The sequence below is a fragment of the Hydra vulgaris genome, chromosome 10, assembly GCF_038396675.1.
Source record: "Hydra vulgaris chromosome 10, alternate assembly HydraT2T_AEP".
NCBI classification, from domain to species: Eukaryota; Metazoa; Cnidaria; class Hydrozoa; order Anthoathecata; family Hydridae; genus Hydra; species Hydra vulgaris.
Genome location: NC_088929.1, coordinates 47,704,365 through 47,725,000, shown reverse-complemented (window position 1 = coordinate 47,725,000; position 20,636 = coordinate 47,704,365). Strand labels below are relative to the sequence as shown.

Below are 20,636 nucleotides of genomic sequence, written 5' to 3'. Positions count from 1 at the left end.
TATATATATATATATATATATATATATATATATATATATATTTCCATTTTAGATATCTTACAATGCTTTTTCAGCTTATTGCAGAGGAAATAGAGGGTCCAAATCTCACAAGGCACTTAAGGTGTGGGCTTAAATTTAGGGAAAAAGCTTTTCCCCTTCCCCTGTTTTTATTTTTATTTTTTATTTAGATATTTTATATTGAGTTGTTGATTATTAAATAGTGTTAAAAGGTGATAATAAAGCATGCCAAAATAGTTGAAAAGCTTCGGGTGGGTTCAAATCTTTTCGTATACACACTTAATATTTTTTTTAAATTTTTTCCAATTTTCTAGAACAGAAAGTAAAACATTTTTAAAGGCCTAGAGATATTATACGCTTAACATATATAAAGATATTATATGCTATAACAAACGAAAGGGAGAGAATTTTTTATAAAGTTTTTAAAAATTTCTAAAAACATTAAAAAGCTTTTAAAAGTTTCTGAAAACATAAAAAAACTGTTAGAAATATTGTGCATATGTCATGATAGAGATACTCAAGTTATTAATGAGCTTAGTAATTAGTTCAGGACAGCTTTCTTATAGAAAAAAAAAATTTACATGCAAACTTTAATTTTCTTTAAAATTAAGGGCGAAGTTATAAAGTTTTGAACAATAATTGTGAAATCAAAACAGCGATTTTTATATTTTGCTCTTTTTTAAAAATTATTGAAGTAAAGCGAAAGTTTTAAAATGGTTGGTGTGGAATAGATTTACCATTACCAGTAATAAACGAGTCATGGTAAGTCCGTTATTTCACATATTTAAGCCAACTCATGTTTTTGAAACTTTATATACCAAAGGCAATTAACACATTTCAAGCGGGTATTCTAAATATTATTTAGACTGGTACTAATATCCAATCCGTTGATAAATAGCTATTGACGCAACGTCTACAGAAACATTTAAAGTTTTTTTAAAATAGTTATTACAGGAATTTTTTTTTATTTAAAAAAAAAAAAATTCCTGTAAAACTTAAAAAGTAAATAATAAGAATAATTTTTTTATAGCTATTTTATTTACCGCTTGCAAAAACATATTTAAGTAGAGAACAAGTTTAGAAAAGGTCGGCGTGGAATAGATGTACCAAGACCCGTATTTTACGCGTCATGACAGCTAGTTTAATAATTTATGCTTGATTGCAAAGATGGAAAAAGAATTACAAAAAAATTTCAGTCTCGGATAGATGGAATGGAACTTGATGTAGCTTGACGTTTATGATAAACATAAATAAAGCAAATATTATTAATTAGAAGCTAAGAAAATACAAGTAATAAAAAAGAACACCTACAATTCAGTATTTCTACTTGCATATTATTAACTATGTGTGAATGTGTACATTTATGAAACTGCTTTGGAGGTGACTCTCTCACTTTTCTATTAAAGTTATTGACCTCTACTTCTAGAGCATTTTTATTGTTGCATGCAAAATTAACATGACAGTGCAGTAATTGTTCCGCGATTGTTGAATTTTCCTATTTTTCTTTGTATGTATTATTTTGGATACAATTTAAGGGATTCAATTTCATATTACAAGAGGATAAAGATAATCACAATACTAAAAAACAAAGTTATACTTTGATACAAATAACCTTAATATTTTGGAATAGGCACCCTAAAATTCGGACTTGAATCCTAATGAAAAATTGCAGTATAATTTTGACAAAAAGTTGCCAATCAATAATTTATACGCAAAAGCAATTTGAAAGAAACTAAAATAAGCGCGTTGGATAAAAAAACGGAAAACGCAAAAGGCTTGGTCAACACATATATAATACAATAACAAGACTAAAACTGCAAGTAAATCACCATTGTGGAAACTAACTGCCACTGCGCAATCAATTCCAATACCTTGATGGTCCAATAACCATTCCCTGTGTTAAAAGCTCTATAAATCATATCAAAAATCATAATCATATAACTCTATAAATCATAATCGATATGCTCAACGGTACACTTACACATTCTTAAAACCATTTTATTCTATTTTTCTTTTTAATTCCAATCCCTTGATGGTGTCACAATACTTTTAACAATAAAATTACTTTTTAATGTGATTTGTTATTATAAGGTTGACATCTACAAGCAGAATTGATTACAAGTTGTGCACTCTGCGTGTAAGTATCATTAGTACTACAAGACAAGTCAAAAAACTTTTGTAAGGATTTGTCTTTACACTCTGATAAAAGTTAAAAGTAAGTCTAAATCTTCCTTTATATATATATATATATATATATATATATATATATATATATATATATATATATATATATATATATAGATATATATATATATATATATCTATATATATAAATATTCTAAATTTACGCGATATTATAAAATAAAAAAGTTATCAAAACTGATATCAAAATTTATTAAAATTAAGTAAAACATTTGCAAAACGCTTAATAAACTATAAAAAAAGTTAAATCAACATACTAGTTTGAGGTTCCAATGGAGGCGAGGAAGGTGAAGTAACTAAAAAATAAACAATTATAACAAATAATAATATTGTTACCATGGTAGTTATTGTTGTTACCATTAATACTATTACTTTTATATTTTCTATTATTGTTATTTTTTTTAATTTCTTTTTGCTATGTAATTACTCGTTATTTTCAACATGCAGCCAAACTTACTAAGAAAAAAATAATAGTATTTAAAAAGTATATAATCAAAATATAATTAAAATAAACTAAAAAGAAAAAAAAAATTTTTATCTACTACAAAAACTTTATTTTAAAAAATAAACTTAAAGAAACTAAGAAATGAGGTGTGCCAATTTTTCGAATTTTTTGAAATGTTGAAATAGTTTTTTTATTTTGTAAACCAGAATGCAAAAATTTTATACACACTTTTATTCTTTAGAGACACTCTTCTTTAAACACACTTTTTTTCTTTAAATACACTTTTATTCTTTAAACACACTCGTATTCTTTAAACACACTTTTATTCAATATTAAACTATTACTTCATCTGTTTGCTTCACAAGTGAGAAGTTCCAAGTTTAATCCCCATCACGTCCTTAACTTGACCGCACTCTTTCTTTCTCCGCATTAGAATGCTGAAGGACCTGCTAAACTTCTTTCTTCTTGTTCTTCATCGCTAAAAGTGAAGTTTTACGTTACTTTCTCTTGTTCTTCAATGCTATCTTCACCATCAGTAAACGTTGATAACATTGTGGTATTTATTGAATTTTCTTGATAAAATTCAAACTTTCTCTGCATTTCTTTTTATTTTCTGACATCTTTCTATAACAAAGCGTTTGTTGTAGCTCTTTCAAGTTACGCATAACTATTTTTCGGGACGATTGTTGATCATTTAAAAACTCCTGCTCTAGAAAAAGAACTTTCTCTTTTTTTGTACAACTACATTGTTGAAAGTTTAAACTTTACTGGCAGCAATATCAAAAATGCATTTAGCATGTTTTTTAAATGTAACAAAGTTGGAGGTATGTTCTTCCGATCCTTTTCTGCTCATAGATCTTAACAAGTTTCTATACTTGTCATGATACACTTTTATCATTTGTAATATTTGGGTTTTAGAAACTACAAGATTAGAAGCTTTTAACCATATATTTTCAATTTTCTGAGGTAAAACATCAGATACTTCAATAACAGTTTGCTTCTTCGATAACGTATCTTGTTTGATATTATGTATTATGAAAAAAAAACATTTCATCAACTCTTTATATGCTGGCAACACAAATTTTCTTAAATTATCAAAACTTCCAAACATAAGACAATCTAACATTTGTCTAATCTTAACTTGTTTCGAAAGAGCCTTTTTGTTATACAATTATAAAAACAACGCTACATGAACTCAAACAACTCAATATCACTTGAATTGGCTCTGAATTCAGTAAACTGCATTCTGAGACTGATTTTTGTCCTCACATGAAATCTACCTCTGCTTCCATCTTCCCTCACCTTTATACGTAATATGTATTAAAAACTGATATATATAAAGATATATATATATATATATATTAGGGATATGACTTTTTTGCAACCTACTAGGCCTGTATCGTAATTCAATGAACTTTTATGTAAAAAGAACGAATAGATGTTTCATTTTGACATATTTTGAAAAAAGGTCACCCCAAAACCAAAAAATCGAATTTTCAATAGGTACACTTTTGTACAGTAAATGAATATTAAAGGCTGAAGATGTTGTAAGAGTCATACTCCTGTTGTTATTTTATTTATTTATGCAACATGTACTGTGATATAACAAAAAACATTATGTGATATATAATTATACAAGTATTACAAAATTAACAGTATCAAAGCGTCTAGTACAACAATATACATAACTGCCTGTGTCTATAGGCCTACTGTGTTTAGTACATGGGTCACATGATGCTCACGTCTCATAAAGAGTCTAGCGCTTATTACTTAGAATGAATCGAAGTTGCAGTTTGTCTTTCTTTCTGCAGGAAGCATACAGGTCTTGCACCACCTTGATTGCACGTTCAGCTATCTGATTACTTCGTGGTATGTCGATGACGGATGGCTCTTTCTTCCAGTGATTTTTGAATGACTGCAATGCCTTTTTGTAAGGCTTCAATACATCAGATAAATTCTTGAAGTCATTGTCATTGTACTTTTGACTACTAAACCAATGTTCTGCCCACTCATATGAAATGAACCTGCAAACCTTCTCCAAATTCTTTCTCGCTTCAGGCATAAGAATGAACGCCAGAATGGCGAGAATGGCTCTTGAGTTCCATCTGGCATTGCTCATATTAGGAATGTTCTGAAAGTGAATCAGAGGGAAGTTTCTTTGTTCTTCATAGAACCTAAACACTCTTGTTAAATGGTACAAAAACTTCATATCGTCTCTCCACCCTGATTTATCAAGAATTTCTACAGTTCCATTCACAAACTTATCCTTCAGTTCATCATTCTTATTCAACAGTTCAGACACAAATGGGTATTCAATGTTTGGAGATTTGGTATCACCCCCAAGTTCTTCGTCCATCACCAGACGGAGAATCCTGTCTAGTACGTGATGCTGACAACCGATAAATTGTGGTATTGTGACACCCTTTAATTTAAACATACGTTGCAACTTCACAACAACTCCATTTCTCTTCCCAGTATTGACGTTTGTTGTATCAGTAATGATCATCTTAATTGAATTCCACAAATTGTATTCATCAATAAGTTTGGCAATTTTTTCAGCAACAGTTTCAGCTTTGCCATCTTTTAAACGCAGTGCATCAAGTTTCACGTCAGTTCTTTCATTCTGAAGTACAACTACCTGATATTCCTTATCATCTATTCGTTTGCCGTCAAAGTGTAAGGACCACTGTTCCATTTTAAGTTGTTGTATCATTTCTTTTTTTAATTTACCTGCCTCTTTGAATATGGACTTGTAAATTGCTGATTGACTTGGAGTTGGAATATCAATACCTTGTTGTGATAATACATTGCATATTTTAGCAGCTTTCTTTGTGGAAACTCCACTTGATGTAACCATACTTACAGCAAATTTACTTTTGTAGTGCTTTCTAGTTTTTTTCTGAGTGTCCTCATCATCGTCTTTATCACCGTCGTCGTCTTCATCATCTTCACTCTTACTTTTGCAGTTTTCAGATTCAGTACCACTGTCTGTGGTAGACAGGACTTGTGATGTGGAAGGTATTGCTGTTCCAGACTGGACTTTCCTTCTCTTGGAAGGGTGAATGGTTTCTTTACTTGCCACTTGTCCTGTTGAGTACCCCACCTGTCCTTTACTTTCTTTTTGTAGGTGGTATAGACGTTTGTCTTCCGAGGATAACCACTGGCCATTCACTTTCGTGATGTCAAATAATGCATTGAGAACATCATATTTTCCACGCTTGACACATTCATCATAGACCTTCAGCACCTTCATAAGCTTTGCTCTTATCACTTGATCAGACACACGTGGAAAATTCAGTTTATTGTCCCACAATTTTGTAATTTCCTTAGAAATTTGGTCTATTCGTTCTTTTCTTCCTTTAACATATGCTCCGAGAAACTGGTATCTTCCTACGATCTGCAATTGAAGTGGTATTCTGGATTTTTCATCGAGTGAATGTTCTTCTACAGCCACGCTTCCTCTTCTTCTGTGTGACTCTTGAAATCTCACCAAATTTTTAGTCCAAGTCTTCTTGTTCTTTGTTACTGTGGTATGACTTTTCTTGTGAGACATCATATAATATTGTTACGACTTTACGGATAGCTGAGCGTAAATATCCGTTTAATAAAGTCGTTTAATTAATAAAATACTTTAACTGTATAGTAATCCAATTATAGTTCGATAATCGAGTCAATGATGATAACAGTTCGATAATCCAGTCCGTATCCTAACGATAATGCTACAACTACTTATACTTCGTACACTTACAGCGTCTTTAGTTCGCTACAGTAGTTCCTTATTAGCTCAGTTACACGCAGAGTACTTCATAGAACTATTCACATTATCAACACTGAGCTCTGACAGCAGCTCGCTTATATAATTATTTAGAGCTTCCAGAATGTTCTACTAAGTTCTATAATCTTCTACAGTCTGTTACAGTCGTCTATATCACCGTGGTAACACAATGACGTCATCACATAACAATTCCAAGTATTTGCCGGCACACGGCCGTTTCGTTGCCATGGTAACGTGTGGCGTTATATTTATAAATTCATAACAAAATAATGAAATAAATAGAATTAAGCTGAGAATTAAGCTTAAGATTAAAACATCGGTCAAAAATGAATGTATAAAAATGGTAAATCAAATTTTTATTTTGGGGGTGACCTTTTTTTGTTGCAGAAAGCTATTTGGGCCTTTTTTCATGATTTTAGGTAAAAGTTCATCGATTTATGATACAGGAAACATTTTATTTGAAAAAAAATTATATATATAATATATAAATATATATATATATATATATATATATATATATATATATATATATATATATATATATATATATATATATACATATATATATATATATACATATATACATATATACACACACTCACAGTGGCTGGCGAACTTTAATTCAAATAAAACTCAATTTTTTTCAGCCAATCGTTATCGCAATAATTTAGATCTTCCTATATTTAAAAACGGTGATGTACTCGATGAGTCACCTACTCTTCTTCTTCTAGGATTAACTCTTACTTCCAATCTTTTTTGGAAACCATATATCAAATCAGTTGCAAAATAAGCATCTGCTAAGGTTGCATCTCTTTATCGAGCTCGTCACTTTCTTACTTCGGATTCTATTCTCTATCTCTATAAATCTCAAATCCGGTCTTCTATGGAATACTGTTGCCATATCTGGGGCGGATCTTCTAATGATGCCCTTTCTCTTTTAGACAAGGTGCAAAAACGCATTGTAAACATAGTTGGACCTGCTCTTGCAGCCAACCTCCAACCATTATCACATCGTTGTAATGTTGCTTCTCTTTCTCTTTTCTTTAAATACTATAATGGGCACTGCTCTAAAGAGCTAGCGTCTCTTGTACCATCTACTATAATTCATTCTCGTGTTACTCGCCATTCAATTAAGTGTCATCCTTTTTCTGTGACTGTTCCTAAGTGCTCCAAAAACGCTTACTCGTCTGGTTTTTTTCCTCGAACATCAGCTCATTGGAATTCGCTTCCTTCATCTTGCTTTCCTGATATACATATATATATATATATATATATATATATATATATATATATATATATATATATATATATATATATATATATATATCATGTACAAATTGGAGCTGCATTAAAAAAAAACACATGCCTATTAAATAACCAAAGTCTTTCAAAAATATTATATAAAAAGCCACTTTAGCATCGCCTAATCATAGTCTTACGGATAAATCTTGCATTGGAATTAGTGTAAACGTGTTTAAGCTAGGTGTGCATGCCATCTTAAATTCTTAAATGTAACCAGGTATAAAAATGATACAGAACTTTCCAAAGAAGTCTTGATACATATAGACACAGATAACGTGCCTATAATTAGGTTAAACATCATTGAAAGATGCTAATCTTATAAATCATGTACAAAAAGTTTTAACCTTTGTATTCATAAAAATATTATTTACTTTGGCATTTGATCATAAATCACTACTTAACGAAAAAAAGAGATTAGATGCCGTTGTAACGCAAAATTTGTATTTTTTATTACATTATTATTTTATATTTTTAAATGTAATGGTTAATGATTCCCAAAGGACATGAAACTTTATGTTCCATCATAAAGTTGTATATTTTTCCAAATAAATTATTTTAGTATAATCTGATCTACTTTTAAAAAAAAATATTATTCATTCTTAAACAGACGAGATTTGTATTTCCAACTGTTTAAAACATTCATCAATAATCAATAACATGTAAAAGTAAAACACCTATATAAAAAAATTTTACATATTTACATATTTAAGTTTTAACATATATTTACTAAAGTTCACCTAAATCTTTCAAAGAAATATTTATGGTTATTAATTTGCCATTTTGTCTGATGACTAATAGGATACTTTATCGTTTTTCATCATTTTGGGACAATTTAACAAATTGCTGGATCTCTCCATTTCTTTATGTGCAATCATTTGTGGCAATCAATTTTTTTTTTTAAACTGAATAAAGTTATTGTAACATGTAAGATCTTTTATTTTTTTATTAAGAATGGAATATAAACAAACCTTAATCTCAATAACCAAATTCAGTTTAATAAAAGCAAACTTCTCTCAGTGAGTAGTAACTTCAATACAGATAAAACTCGATTTATTTCAGCTAATCGTTATTACAATAATCAAGATCTTCCTTTATTTATGAACGGAAATATACTCGATGAGTCATCTACCTTTTATCTTCTAGGTTTATCTCTTACTTCCGATCTTTCTTGGAAACCTTACATCAAATGGATGGCGAAATTAGCATCTGCTATGATTGCATCTCCTTATTGAGCTTGCTACTTTTTTACTCAAGAATCTATTCTTTACCTCCATAAATCTCAAATCCGCCTTTATATGGAAAAATATTGCCATAATTGTGGCGGATCTTCCAATGATGCTGTTTCTCTAAAATGAGCTGCATGACAGGTAGTGGGCTCATAAAATTTAGGACATTCTAAAGACATTTGTAATCTTCCCCTATAAATTTGTGTTATGTAGAGAAAAAAATACATAACTGTTTGTGTTTCAAAATAAAAACTGTAAATGCCTGAACCGAATGTTAGTTTGTTCTCCAGAAACCTTTCAATACTATATTTTCCACCTGGAGTTGATATTAATATTTAAAACTTCTTTCGTGCTTCCTAAAGATCGAGTGAAAATTATATGTAGGGCCTTTAGACTTTCTATACTTAGGCCTTTATTTTAAACTCCAGTTGTTGTTTTGCACAATTATTTAATTTGCAGGGTAAACTTAAATGAAAAATTGTTTAAAAGAAAAGCCTAGCATTAATCAGTTTTCAAAGTTTATACGATTAAAAGTGTTACGTATAACATGATATAAAATATTATGATTAAAACTTATTATTACTTTACTAATTATATATTAAAAAAAATAATTAGACTAGTAATAAAAATAAATCACTATTTAATTTTACCCCCAAATTAAGGCAAAGTGAACTACTTTATCTTTAGTCAATTTGTGTTTGTTATTTCATATAAAGTAAATTTTTTACATTACATTTTGCCTTGCTGCTTGATCTTTTTTTGATCATTCTATTAAAGCCTTCAGGTTTTTATTGTTTAATCTTTTGAACGCATTTTCTGATGTATGACACTAACCTCTATAGCGTCTTTTTTTTTTGGTAGGTCATTTATTTTTTAAAAGAGCAACACCATTCTGTAGCCATTTATTCTTCTTTAACTATTTCTCTTATGGTTTTCTTTCTAGTAAAACAATCTACATCTGATTTTTATAGTTGATTTATTTTTTCATAGTCTACTGGTATTATAGCTTTTTGTGAACTGTATTTGTTTGTTGACTTCTCAATAAAAAAAAGTTTACAAGTGTTGTTCTGATTATTGACATTGATGATAAAAGTGATGTTTTGAGGAATATTATTATCACAATTACTTGATTTTCTGATAAAAAAGGATGTTCATAGAACTCAGAAGCAGTTAACTTGTTAGATGCTAAACCAGATGGATCTAAGGGGAAAATATCAGTTTTTTGCAAATAATTGCACTAAATGAGCTGGCTCAAAGAATGTAAAGTTTTTTTAATAAAGATGGAAAAAAAGATTTCTAGACTACCTTCAGCCTTGACTAGGTAAACCAATTAGCCAGAATTTCACATCAAGTGACTGTAGTAGATGCTAACAGTGTGCTGGTAGACACAAAGTAGTTATATGATTTTCAATTACTTTTTTAGCAGTTATGAAGTATGACTCATTTGACCATCAAGGAAAAGCAAAAAAGGCTTAGGAGTGTCTTCCAACCAAAAATTTTGATTGTTAAGGTATTTAGTGAAAACGTCAGCTTCCATCCAAGCGTTTTTCTTGACCTCATATAAGGAAACCTTTAATCCACCAGTCATCCTCTTTTTGTACAAATTCTTCCCAGTAAACAAAATAAATAATAAGTAATATTTTTTCCTGCAGCTGATATTGCTGCTAGTACAGCAAACTAGCCTTTTCATGATTCAGGAGAATTAGTTATAGGGTTTTCAATCAATCTTTCGAAAACAAATTATTTTATTTATAGAGTTTAGTGCAAAATCCATTTTTATTACAGTTAAGTGGTTAAGCAGGTCTATTCCTATATCACATTTTTTTAACGTAGCTTTAAGTAAAGAGAACCATGTTTCAATTATAGGTATGTTACATGCTAAGGTCCTTGTTAATGCTGAAAACTCTGGAGTCCTAATCAATACTTTTTTCTGCCAACGATTAATAAAATTACAAAACCACTGATCACTAGCAACAAGATGTACACATTTTTATGAAATCCGTTTATTTCAATATATATTTCACCAAGTTTCATTAATTATTTTTGTCCAAATCCAAACCCAAAATCAGAAAATGCAGATAGAAGCAAAACAAGTTTTTTTTCAGCATCAAAAGATAATCGCTTTGGTCGCCCTTAATCAGTTTTTAAGCATTTTATAAAAATGCTTAAAAACTGATTAAGGTGTTAACAGTGGTTAGTTTGATGTTGCGATGGGTGCTATGGACGGCTCAGAATAATATGTGAGCTTGTCAGAATATTTTTTTGTTTTCAGCTATCCCAGCATTTGTAAACTGCTAAAATCAACAAAAAATTATTAAAATGGGTTTTTATCTTTACAGTGAAAATTTAAACCGCCCATTCAAAACTAAATATAGGATAAATATTACCCTGGCAAACAGAAACCTTATGAACAAAAAGTTGTAAAAATGCTTCAGCTGTTATTTTGTTCTCTTAATTTATTGATTAAAATTCACTAAATGAAGTATTATTTTTACAGCTTGTGGTTGTTACTAATTTATTTTAAATTGCGCCTGAACTATTTCTACAACCCTTTGATTTTATTACTGGTTAAGTAAGGAAAATTTTATAGTTCCAATCAAGGAAACATTTGTCTATTTTGTTATATCACTGCAATATCATGCTTGCAGCAACATATAAGATAAGTTTATATTACTGTTTTGCATTTTCGATTCCATTGAATTAAATACAAAAAACCGTATAACCTATAACAGTGTAGTTTACTCAGCGCAATCAACATAGTGTAAACATAAAATTAGATCACCGAAAAAAAGTAACGTACAAAACTTTAAATCAGTTGTGCACATGCAATTTTTGATGTATAACTTTGAAAATGAGTTGAAAAGTAGAAATAAGACGTTTTAGTAGAAAAATGCAAAATATAGCCATAATATATTTTCAAAAAATTAAATCAAGCATTCTCACTCTCTCTCTCTCTCTCTCTCTCTCTCTCTCTCTCTCTCTCACTCTCTCTCTCTCTCTCTCTGTATATATATATATATATATATATATATATATATATATATATATATATATATATATATATATATATATATATATATATATATATATATATATATATTTATATATATATATGTACAAATATACATGCTTTATCTAACTGCTTTATCATATTGAAAGATCAGCTTTTTAAACAAACCTACTGTCCGTTTATTAAATCCAGTCAAAAATAAAGTCGGAAGATTCTGTAAATCTATTTTATCTAGCGATATTGCTGAGCTGAAAAATATCTTCTGTTTCAACTAAGGAAAAAGAACGCAAAATTTTTTAGTTTCAACCGGTATCAAGAGCAAACATTTTTATAAGTGTTTAGTTTTTGACGTTGATTTTTATCTTGTTATCAATAAAGACCTTTTGATTCATTCAGTGAATAAACTTATTTAGAAATATATAACCATTAAAAACGAAGATAAACTAATAATTAAACAAGCCCGAAAATCATTCTTGTTTAGTAATGAGCATCCGTGAAATAAAAAAAAACAGTGTTTAGTTTGATCTTGGGATGGGTGCTATTGATGGCTCAGAATAAAATGTGAGCTTGTCGGAATATGTTTTTGTTTTCAGCTATCCCAGCATTGTAACAAAACAGATTTTGAAATACAAAAAGACAATGGGATAACGGTTATTAAAAAGTGGTCACCTCATGGACACAATAAAAAAACATGTATTATTCAAATTTTAAAAAGTAACAATATTTCTATCTCTATACAATTTGACACCTAATCTTAATGACAAAATCTTTTAGACTATTATGTAAAGAAAAAGATGAACTAAGTAATATACATGTTTATTCCAATCACCCTCCTAGTGTTTTAAAGTAACTTCCTCGTTCTATAGAGTTAACGCTGCTAGCTACTTCAATTATTAAATTTTCAAAACTCTGCCCATTTTTATCAGGATGCATCAATAAGCTCTGGTTACAAATTTAAACAAAATCAATGAAAAATATCCAACCTCTATTAAAAAACCGTAAGCACAACATAATCTGGTTTAACCCCCCATATACTAAAATATTTCTCTCAAAATTGGTAATGTCCTCCTGGATTTAATATAAAAGCACATTCCAGTTAAGAAGTATGGAGAGTAAAATAAATTGGAGTAAACCCGACAATTGAATGGAAAATTGTAAAACGTTGTAGATCTTACAATACTTCGATAATACCATGCACCAATGTCTATAAGAAAATTATTCCGTAATATCTTACATCAATAATAATTTCTTAAATTAAAGAATTATTTAAGAAATTATCATTGAATAATTAACTAGTATCAAAACGTAGACATAAAAGCAAATTTCCTTAAGCAAAATTCGATACAGTTGATAAGGCAGCCGTTTATATATTTTTCTTTTTTTATAACTATTTGTTGTTTGTTGCTTGACGTTAGAAAAAACTTGATTGCGGACGCATAATAACTGCCAACAATTCACTTTCACAGTTGATCAGAAACAATAATTCCAAAAAATGTGTTTTTATACTTTTAAGTTTCAAAAGCAATCGTTTACACATTACTTGAGTAAGAGGAAATGTTAAAAGAAACGCGTGTACTTCAAATAACTCATTAAACTCTAAATAGTACATATTGAATTCATAAATAATATTTGTTACGCACAATAAACATAAGGAACATTTTTTTTTGTACACTTATTATTACCATTTTCCTGAGAGAATTCAAAATCAAAGTCTGAATCTTTTTACAAATTGCTTTGGTGTTGGAATACATCATATACATTTCTATTATCAGTTTTGGATATTTGGTGTCAGAATTTCACAAACGATAATAATTGTTCACCTAATTTATGTTTAGCGATACGGGGGAAAAGTTTATAAATATTATAATGTAATGCTTTGGAATGTATTCCATTTTTCGCAATTTCTTCAAACCTTTTTGGATCAAATAGTTCAAAATTACAATAAAGTTTTTTACTGCCCAAAATTCTTCATTCTAACCAAGCAATAATATTATTCATACCAACTTTAAGTGTTTAGATTTTATAAACAGTTCGGGAGTATCTCCATCTCTTATGTTTTGGTTAGGAGTTGAATTTTCTCCAAACGTTTTCGAATAGTTTTTCTTCTCTTTTCATGAAGCTCTAGTTCTATATTAATGTCTGATACATCCTCCCAAATTACCGGATGTTTGTAGGTAATCAGATAGAGCAATAGTAAACTTAAAGATTTGCAAAAACATCATTGCTGTTAATACTGTTTCAACGGCTAAGTTGACCTAATAAATTTTGAGCAGTATATCTTTCGCTGTTTGAAAAATCATTAATAACAGAAATTTTATAAAGTGCAAATATATATATATATATATATATATATATATATATATATATATATATATATATATATATATATATATATATATATATATATATATATATATATATATATATATATATATACCCTGCACAAAAAAAAATTGCTTTCGATCATCACTCTTGGTTCTTTCATTTCACATATCGATACAACCAAGTATCTTAATAACCGCATCATTTTTAGACCGCCATTGAGTTTTACTAATATTTATCAAATGTCACGGACGACTGGGATTATTCTGATTTTCATAAACATTTAGTCTTTTATAAGATACTTTGAAAAAAAAAATTCTTGAAGAAATCCAAAAAAAGAAATTACTGTAACTGAATAAGAAGTATTTTGTTGTAAGATTTAACACATAAGCGTAGCATTATGTATGAATATGCCGAGGGAGCACTTCCTTGAGTTTTGATTGAACTCCTTTATATTAGCCATTCATATTGGCAGCACCATCAAAAGCATCTGCTACACAGTTATCTAAGCTAATGTTTATAAAACGTAAAGTTAATTTTAATAAATGAAATAAATCCTGCCCTTAAGATGAAATCACGTTGTTTAAAGCTACAACTCGTTCCACAATTTCAACTATAGACCTGGTGTCTTCAGTTCTGTCACTAATTTAATGCAAAACAAATAAACATTGATCATGGTTAGATAAATCCATAGTTGTTTACATAGTAATTGAGTAATTACCAGCTGAATTTACTTCTTCAGATATATTTAATAATAATAGTTTACAAATAGTTTGAATAATATTTGTTACAGTTGTAGGACTTGAAAAAGTAAACAAATTTCCTCTAACTCTTTTCCCAGCTTTTGCTCATTTTTCACTTTCTACTATTGCTTTAATAATGTGATCATTTAAATCATTATTAGATAATTTCTAAAAAAATTTCTAAAAGGTTTCCATGCTTAACAGCTATATTACTTAAATTATAAGCTGCCTCATACCTAAATCCTCTAAACAACATTCATTGTTTTCCGATTAATTTGACTATTTCAATTATAAATTCAGTTACTTTTCTTCTCTTGATTACTTCATGTTCTCTTTGACTTCTCTGGACTCTGTTAAATAATTCGTCAACACTTTGTCCCCGACAATCACCCATATAGTATTTTGATGCTGCTCTGTCGTTTTTTGACTCTTCGTGATCTTTTATGTGTTAATACACATGGGTCAAGTCTTCAAAACCCTCAACACTTGGAAAAACCGGCTTTTTAGATGAATAAACCATAAAAAATAAGTCTTTGAAGGTTCACGTTTACTATACTGGAATAAAGTCGTTGTTGATAATAAACGTATCTGTTGACTTAATAAATCTGTTTACAATTCTCAGGTAATATATTTCTAGAGTCTATAGAAGTTTGTATATGAGTTTAGATAGATGTAGAAGGTGAAATAAACAATGTATTTAATTAATATTGGATGTTGTATGAGCTTGTGATTTTATTGGCAAATTGGGTACAATTTTTTCAGAAATACTTTCAATATCATTTGAATCTGTATTCTCATTTTTTTGATGTTCAGCGAATTCTGACTTAAAACAATTATAATATTGGATGTTATATGAACTTGTGATTTTAGAGCCAAATTGAATACAACTTTTTCAAAAACACATTTAATTTCATTTGACGCTGGATTAATTTGTTGTTCAGTAAAATTCTGACTTAAAGTAGTTGATAGAAATTTTTTTTTAGTTTTTTGGGTTTAGAAGCAGTTTCATTGAGACGTTTTTTGTTATACTCTTTTTGTTTATGCAAGCCACTTTTATGGTTTTTTTTTTGATTATTCTGTTCCATTACAAACTATAAAATGCATATTATAATTTAAAAAATGTAAAAATGAATTAAATATACATTTTTACATTTTTTACATTTGTGGATTCTGCTTCAGGCTAGTAAACCAAGAGTGCATGCGTAAAATTAAAAAACGCGGCGTTAACAAATAATTCTTGTAGTCACAGACCTTGACCAATCAGTAATACAAAAAAACGTCATGTGATGCGCACGTATCTAATAACTTCTTGATCTAGTTTTCACATTTATCTTGAATTCGGCAACGAGCATTTTATTATATTATTAATTACTATGATCAATACTAAGTAAATAGATAATATAATTGTTAATAGCAATTATAGTTTTATAATAACTTATTATGTATTAAACAAACTGGTAAGTACTACGCAACAATAAATAATGATGTTTTAATTGTTATACTCTCATTATTCCAATAGTAGGCCTTTTTCTGTGTAGTATAACACTAATTAGTTTCACCACATCAAATCTGTTGACCTCGCACCCCTTTTTCATCTATTAGGCTGGCGCAGATGTATTTTCAATACATTGATTCCAGTTTAGAATAATGAATGCTGAATCTTCTTGACTCAATGCATAGAATTTGCTTGTGTCTCTGTTTTTATGACTAGGCAACTCATTCTAATATCTCCTAATGAGGGTACAGCTCTAAAACTCAGTTTTATGGTTCTGAGGCCGGCTGGTAGTCAGGTTTCCCGAACTCTGTGGTAGCTCTCAGAGAGGCTGATTCCATCAACAGTAGGGATGGCAATCCCGGGATCCCGGGATCCCGAAATCCCGGGATTACAGACAAATTCATGATCCCGAAATCCCGGGATTAGTCTCTAAAATTTCCCGGGATTTCGGGATTGTAATAAACAATAAATAAAAACAAAAATTGAATAAACTTAATTTATTTATTTAAAATGTCTAAATTTTCGCTATAAAATTTGTTGAGCTGCTTATTCTCCATGCAATGTTTTCCTTTTATTTTTTAAATTCTTAACGTTGGCGTGATTGTCACAAGTTCTTTAACATTAAAAGTTATCAAATACGGAAGGTATATTAAATAAACTTTATTTATTAATTCGAAGTATAATTGTTTTCACATAAGTTCATTTTGAATTATGAATAAAGATAATTAGTCAATAAATAGCTTAAAATATAACTTTTTTTTTTCAATAAGATAGAAATTAGCCTAATATCATGACTAACTACGCTGAATTCAACAGCACAAATCTCATATGGAAACATTTTTTAAAAGGAGCAGATGAAACAGCCTTATGCAAAGTAATTACATGCAAAAAAATATTAAAAATTGCTGGTGGTTCAACGAAAGGTCTTCATACCCATTTACTTTCCATACATAAAATTAAATTAACATCGCAGGAATCAAGTTTATCCACGACACCTTCAACTTCAAAAGAATTATTAGAACCGAAAAATAAAAATCCGAAAATCACAAGTTATTTTCCAACAACATCGAAAAAAGATGAATGCCTACCTGAAGTATTTGCCCGTATGGCAGCAAAAGATGGTATATCATTTAATACAATTTGCAACTTTTTTGATATACGAGCTGGGTTAGTTGCACGAGGCTTTAAAAATGTCCCAAAATCACGAAACACTATTCGAAAAATGGTGTTAGACTACTATGAACAGGTTAAAAAACTAGTTATAAAGGAAATAATTGATCAAATATCAAGAGGCTTCAATTTTTCCTAAACGCTTGATGAGTGGACTTCTTTTGGAAACTGCAGATACATGAATGTGAACGTACACGAGTTGAAAAGTTATTGGAATTTAGGTTTGATTCGCATTTTAGGATCTATGCCAGCATAAAAGTGCGTTTCACTTCTAAACGAAAGACTCAACAATTTTAAAATAAAACTTGAGGACGATATCATTGGTATTACCACGGATGGTGCAAGCGTCATGAAGAAACTTGGAAAAATTATAGAAAGTGATCAACAACTATGCTTTGCCCACGCTCTACAACTGGCAGTAATATCAGCTCTTTATAAAAATGACCTCAATTACTTGGAAATCGATGAAATTTTAGATGATGAGCACACTATCTTTGCAAGTTTAGAGAACCACAGTGATGAAGAAAAAGATAATGATTGTATTAATGACTATGCTTCTGAAAAGGAAGATTGTATTCAAGATTCAAATAATTCATTTTTGTTTAATGAAACCTCTGAGGTTACTATTAAACACCAAGTTTTTGGACCTGTTATAACAAAGGTCAGGAAAATTGTAAAAATCTTTAAAAGGTCCCCAACCAAAAATGAAAATTATTTACAAAAGTACGTAAAAGTTGAGTTTGGAAAGGTCATCCATTTGATTATGGATTGTAAAACCCGATGGAGCAGCTTATTGCTTATGCTTGAAAGATTTGACAAATTAAAATATTGTGTTAAAAAGGCATTTCTAGATTTAGAATTGGATTCCAAAATTGACGATTCAATTAAGATGGATGAAAATGAATATAAAATTGTATCTGATTTAGTAGCACTTTTGACTCCTGTTAAAGCCACTGTGGAAGCACTTTGTCGACGAGACGCAACTTTAATTACAGCTGACATTGCATTAGAGTTTATGTTGACCAAAATAAAACAACAAAAATCTGAAATCGGGAATAAACTGTATGCTGCTTTGAGTCACCGAATTAAAGAGAGGAGAACACCATTAAGTAGCTAAGTTTATTATCTTCATAATGGCCAGGTTACATCAACGAAAATCACAGATGTTTTGTACCAAATACAAGTAATCAAAATAAAAAGATTATAGTAAGCAAGATAAAGCGTTTTCATCCCGCAGATATAGCATCAGCAGCAGACAGCAGTTGTGATGTTCAGCTAAACCAGGTTTTAAGAAGCGACGAAGGTGATAAAAAAGTCAAAACAATTAGTGAACAATTAAACGAAGTTATGGAAATAGGATTGATAGCTATACGAACAACACCTATAAGGGTAGAAAGTATAACTTCTAAGATTCAAAAAGAAATGTTTTTATTTGAAAGTGGTGGCACAAGAGGTGATCACCTTCAAAAAGTGTATACCAATATACTATCTATACGACCAACAAGTGTAGAGTCTGAACGAGCATTCTCAGCCGCTGGGTTTTTATGCTCTAAAAATCGAACACGATTAAACGATGAAATGATGGACGCTTTGAGTTTTTTAAGGTGGAGCTTTCAAAACGAATTATAACTCTCATATATTAATGTATACTTATATTATTTTTAAACATTGTTATTTTGTGTTATCGTTTAAAGGTGTTATTTATAGTTTAAATTACTTTACTTCATCAGTTAAATTAATCATATAATAGTGTTTGATAATTAAAAGTTCTTCGCAGGCTTTATCTTCTATGATTGTAAGTTTTTCATTCAATCCCGGGATTTCCCGGGGACAAATTTGTAATCCCGAAATCCCGGGATTGAGAATTTCCGGGATTTTTGCCATCCCTAATCAACAGCTAAAAAATATCAAAATATTAACTGTGCCATGCTGCGCATGGATGGTATCCCTGTTCATACTTATGGTGTGCATTGCGGAGGCCAAATTTGGAGCCGTTTCTTACGGCTAAGGGCTTATTAATAGTAATGAGGCAATTGCTTGAGTTATTAAACAGTGTTCTGAGTACTATCTATGCTTTGAGTCAAGTTCTTCAATCTAATTTAAAAATGAAGAAAGCACCAAAAACTATTAAACACAAAAAACCATCATCATCACCAAGTTCTCTAAACCTATCATTTACTAATATTCGTGGGCTTTAAAGTAACTTTTTCTTTTGTTAACTCTTTATTCTAAATTGTAAAGACTCCAATAATAATCTCTTGCAATGTTCACCAGACCTACTTGCTCTTTGTGAGACTAATTTGAGTTCGGCTGTCTCATCTTGTAATCTTAGTGTTGATGGTTATCTTCCTTTAAATTGTAAAGACTCCAATAGTCGCATGCTTGGCCTGGGCATTTACATTCGTAAGAATTCACGCATTTGTCAAAAAACTAGATTTCAATCGACAGACTATTTTCTTATGTGATTTCGTTTAGCACCACTTCACTCTATCACCTTTCTCTTTGTTCTATATTGCTCTCCTTTATCTTAAGACTGCAACCTTTTTGATGTTATTTCTGAACATATTAACCACGCCCTCTCTCTTTATCCATCAGCTAATATAGTTGTTGTTGATGATTTTATTGCTCACCACTCTGAATGGCTTGGCTCTAATGTCAGTGATTCTACAGGCATTACAGCCCACAACTTTTGCTTTTCTCAATCCCTAACTCAAATAGCGAACTTTTCAACTTGCTTTCCAGACAATCAAATCGTTTACCTTCTCTACTCGAATTATGTCATGTTTCTGATCCTAGTGAGTGCTTAGTTTCTCCATATTCACACTTAGGTGCTTCTGATCACAGTTTGATCTCTCTAAAACTAATATCTCATTCTTCATCATCACCTGAATACCTCTATTACCGTACCTCTTACAACTACCTTAAAAC

The 20,636-nt window shown here is 29.9% G+C and overlaps 1 protein-coding gene across 1 annotated transcript in view; it reads right to left on the bottom strand.

Moving 5' to 3' along the window:
• The window catches only part of LOC136086625 (receptor tyrosine-protein kinase let-23-like), a 198,004-nt gene that overhangs the window by 56,430 nt on the left and 120,938 nt on the right, over positions 1–20,636 (bottom strand). The window contains exon 16 of the mRNA XM_065808839.1: positions 2,478–2,516. Within this exon, the coding sequence (XP_065664911.1) occupies positions 2,478–2,516 (39 nt within the window). The remainder of the gene's footprint in view (positions 1–2,477; positions 2,517–20,636) is intronic.